Source organism: Engraulis encrasicolus, chromosome 22 (assembly GCF_034702125.1).
Source record: "Engraulis encrasicolus isolate BLACKSEA-1 chromosome 22, IST_EnEncr_1.0, whole genome shotgun sequence".
Taxonomy (NCBI): domain Eukaryota; kingdom Metazoa; phylum Chordata; class Actinopteri; order Clupeiformes; family Engraulidae; genus Engraulis; species Engraulis encrasicolus.
Genome location: NC_085878.1, coordinates 44,414,988 through 44,419,987, shown reverse-complemented (window position 1 = coordinate 44,419,987; position 5,000 = coordinate 44,414,988). Strand labels below are relative to the sequence as shown.

The window sequence follows — 5,000 nt, the reverse complement described above, 5'->3', positions numbered from 1 at the left end:
GATATGCAGACAGGAGTGAGATGTACCCTCAAGGGAACACCTGACGAGCCGCCTCATTCTGGCTTTATTGCATCTGCCAGATTGTAGAGAGTTGCAGTAGTGAAAGCAGGATAGGACCATGGCCTTGGCCTTTCTTGGCTGTTTTGTTTTTGTTTTCCCGTTTCCTGCCCATACTTTCTCACTCCGCTCAGTCTTTCCTCTTGTTTCCCTTCCATTCCTGCACTTTCTTCCCTCTCGTGTTCTATGTATCTGTTTCTGTCTCCCTCTCTCTCTCTCTCTCTTTTCTTGCTCACACATACCAGCACAAACACACACACACACACACACACACACACACACACACACACACACACACACACACACACACACACACACACACACACACACACCAATGCACAGTATTTATGGGGCTGCCATTGACCTCCACAATGCTAAACTCTGCCCACACCAAAACAATCCCTAACCTTAACCTGTCAGTAAGGGAATGTTTTTTTCACTTTGACTTTTACCAGTAACAACAAAACTACCTAGAAAAACACTGGGCCCCACAAAGCACCATTTTGTCCATGTTAGTACCTTAGTGGGGACATCTGGCACCTTATAATGGTTGTTAGATGTACACGCACACACACACACAGAGACACAGGTGCACGCACGCACGCACACACACACACACACACACACACACACACACACACACACACACACACACACACACACACACACACACACACACACACACACACACTGTGTCCTTGCCACTTCAGATGTGCACCAGATGAAACAGCTCGGCTCCTCTCTTTTGCTCTAATTAACTTCTTGCTTCTCTCAGTGAGTGTTATTTACTAGCTCCAGTGATGTGGTTTCCATTTATGCCTCTCTTTTCCATTTCCCATAATGAATTTCAATTGTAAAATTGCCTTGTGAAAACAAATTGTACCCAAACACAAAATACTTTCATGGAATACAGCTCATAACTCCAGATATCCAGATACAGATTCCCACAAATACAAAACACATGCACACACACACACACACACACACACACACACACACACACACACACACACACACACACACACACACACACACACACACACACACACACACACACACACACACACACACACACACACACAGTGTCAGTTAAATTCAGAACCGAAGGGCCTCATAGCAGGTGATGTCATTTACCACTTGTGTTGCCCAGATGAACCTGTTGATATCCACGTTGTCGTCATGGTTCAAAGACCAAGTATTATTTGGTTCCTGAACACTCACATTTTTGGCATGAACATGTCAGTCAGTTTCATGTTAGGTGCGGGAATGGGTGTCGGCACAGTTCTCTTCTGACCTGAACATCCTATAAGAGTTATGATTGGTATAGGGATTCAGGTCCTTGGAGTTGGGGTAGTGATGGATGCGGTGGCTATACTGTTCTTTTGCTGCCCTTGAAAGCTGTCAGTGCATGTGTGGATCTTTCCATTTAGAAATCCAGCCTGGAGGAAGTCTTTTTGATTTCCTCTCTTGTCGTACATGTTCAAACTGTGTCTGGGTGTCTTGTTTGAGCTTGTTAGAGTCTTGGTGTCTTGTAAGTGATTGACTATAGTTTTCTTCATTACTTTGTTTAAAAACCACATCAACCCTGGGGAAGTCAATTTCGTAACTCCAAAGGCAATCCATTTTATTTGAAATGTCTTTATCTACAAGTACTAGATACAGTATGTATATGTATAATGGGGTCAGAGCTTATTGTGATTATTTTGCCAGAGGTGCACATAAAACTCACAGCCGAGCAGATACAGAGCTGGACTTTGTTCTTTAGGATGATCGCTTTACAATCCCATATATAAACTTCTCTTCCTCCGTGCGGTTTCTTTATTCTCCTCCCTTTACTCTGTCTCAATTTCATTTCATCTCATTCTTACTCCTTTCACCCCCTGCTGACACCATTTCCTGTGCAGCTTTATTCCTCTGACTGTCATAACCTTTTAAAGTACTATCAAGATGTTATCATACATGCTGCTGACATAAGGAACATGATGTAGTGGTGTAGTCTTGTTGAGACTGATCAAAGATCTTTATCATCTTCTTTCATGTACCTACAGTATATGATACATATTGTACAGGTTTACAGTCAGCCCCTACCCCTCTGCAACTCCCTGATGCCCTCTCTCTACTCCTTTCTCTATAGTTGTTCTCTAATAGCCAGCTCTCCTTGGCCATATCACCTTCTGTTCCTCGACATAAACTAATCTCCTCTCTCTCTCTCTCTCTCTCTCTCTCTCTCTCTCTCTCTCTCTCTCTCTCTCTCTCTCTCTCTCTCTCTCTCTCTCTCTCTCTCTCTCTCTCTGCTCCCTATTCTCATACGTCTCAATTTTGCACATTTTCTTTCACATGGAGACAACTCCCTTTTCAGTCGTGGAACAGAACAGTCTGCCGTGTTTTGGGAGATGTTTTGTACCATATCAAGACATGGTCATTTGACACCAAAACCGCTCTTACAATACAAGGCCTGTTCCTGGAGCAGGTTTCAGGGTGGCAATTGTCCAAAGCACAATCCTATTAGCAGTGCCACCAAATACACCGCCTTCAGTCCCAGAATTTTCTGTTATTTGTTTCCAGATTGAAGGCCACAGGAACGGAGAGCAGCGAGTAAATTGATTGCCATTTCAAATGTGGGGATTGGCCATGTCCTTCTTGATCTTTTTTTGTCATTCTCCTCCCAGGCTGACGGGGGCAGCGGAGGACAAGCGCTGGTACCTGGCGGTGATCTGCGCCACGCTCTTCTTCTACACCATCGCCACCATGGCCTTCACCTTCATGTTCAAGTACTACACGCACCCGGCCGGCTGCCACCTCAACAAGGCCCTGCTCTGGAGCAACCTGGCCCTGTGTGCCGTCATGAGCTTCATCGCCCTCACACCATGCGTGCAGCAGAGTGAGTCACACACTCTTACTGTGTGTGTGTGTGTGTGTCAGGCTTGTACGAAATTCCGAATTGAATGAATTTGAATTCAAAGTAATGCCATAATACGAACACTAGGTGGTGTCATTACCTTGAATTTCTTTGAATTTAAGCTACACCACCCATTGAGAGTACATAGAACACCACCACCTAGTGTTCATATTATGGCATTACTTTGAATTCAAATTCATTCAATTTGGAATTTCGTACAAGCCTGGTGTGTGTGTGTGTGTCTGTGTCTGTGTCTGTGTCTGTTTGTGTTTGTGTTTATGTCTGTGTCTGTGTCTGTGTCTGTGTGTGCGTATCCATGTTCCCAACCTGTGTGCATGCTCACATGTACCACAGATTGAGTCCATGTGTGTGCATGTGTGCGTGTGTGTTATCATAGTGCATGTGCATTACGTGTCTTGCTCAAGGGCACCTCAGCCATGTACAGTATGTGGGCGGAGGAGAGCTGTCCAATCATTGGCACCGCACCTAGATGCAGGTCTACTGCCGCTCCCTGACCTGTAGCCCATCACTACCCACAATGCATCAGCGTAACATGCTAGCCACCTGCCAGCCAGCCGGACGGGAGTTAATGTTCCAGAATGCCCATGGCAATGGCACATAAACAGCTGCTCAAAGACAGCTGTGGAATACATTAGCCTATACTGTACAGCAAGAAGAAAGTGTGTGTGTGCGTGTGCGTGTGCGTGTGCGTGTGCGTGTGCGTGCGTGTGCGTGTGCGTGTGCGTGTGCGTGTGCGTGTGTGTTTGTGCACGCTCACGCGTGTATGCCTATTCATGCTTTGGTGTGTCAGTGTACTCTGTTGGTATTATTGTGTGGGTGTGGGTGGGGTGTGTGCGCGCATGTGAATCTACTGTAGGTCATTGATTGAATTGTGCGTGTGTTTGTTAGTCTGTTAAGTCTCATTCATTCATTGAAATGCGTCTTTCGCTCCACAGAGAAGCCTCGTTCTGGGTTACTGCAGGCCTCCATCATCTGCTGTTACGTCATGTACCTCACCTTCTCAGCCCTCTCCAGCCGACCACCCGAGAGAGGTACGCAGGCATGCACGCACACACTCACACATTTAGACACACACACACACACATACACACTCTCTCTATCTCTCACACACACACACACACACACACACACACACACACACACACACACACACACACACACACACACACACACACACACACACACACACACACACACACACACACACACACAGATTCACAGAGGTGACTCTGGTGGAGTGTATACAGTATACAGTAAGTGTTTGTACGGTATGGAATCTTTTGCGATCAAATCAGTTGTCCATCAGTACACCACTTATACCAAACCGGCTCTGGTTCAAATAATAAAATAGTAGATCCATTATACATACCGGTAACTACACTCACTCAAATGCACACACACACACACACACACACACACACACACACACACACACACACACACACACACACACACACACACACACACACACACACAAACACACACAAACACACACAAACACACACACTACGTGAGCACTATGTGAGCTATGCCCTGACAAGCTCCTACATGAATACTTGCCATTCACCCCCCCGTCACTTTCACAGGGACAGTCCGCCAGGCCTAATGCTGCTTCAGGAACTAGCGCATGTAGGTAATGACCTGCTATTTAAAGAAAGAGCGAGACAGAGGGATCAAGAGAGAGAGAGAGAGAGCGTCTTTATTGTCTCCTCGTTTGCTCCACAACATAGGCTCGTATGTCCCCAGTCACCCCCCCTTGTCAACCTGCTCATCCAGCCAGCCAGACTCACCCCAGACACCTCAAGCCACTTTGCTGATTATCTGTGTGTGTGTAGGGTTAAGGCCTGGCACATCCACTTCACATAGTCAAGATCAGGGATCTACCTTGTAAAGTCCCATTCATAGCCTGCGTGTGAGAGGAAAACGGACGATGTGGTATGTCTGACACGTTCAAACCGTTCATTTTACTTGTAGTTTCAGACGTTTGCCATGAATAGGATGAAAACCGAGCATGACTGCCATG

General features: G+C 46.1%; 1 protein-coding gene across 1 annotated transcript in view; it reads left to right on the top strand.

Moving 5' to 3' along the window:
* Positions 1 to 5,000, top strand: part of serinc4 (serine incorporator 4) — a 25,701-nt gene that overhangs the window by 12,498 nt on the left and 8,203 nt on the right. Inside the window, exons 6-7 of the mRNA XM_063188507.1 lie at positions 2,727 to 2,938; positions 3,913 to 4,008. Of these exons, the coding sequence (XP_063044577.1) occupies positions 2,727 to 2,938; positions 3,913 to 4,008 (308 nt within the window). The remainder of the gene's footprint in view (positions 1 to 2,726; positions 2,939 to 3,912; positions 4,009 to 5,000) is intronic.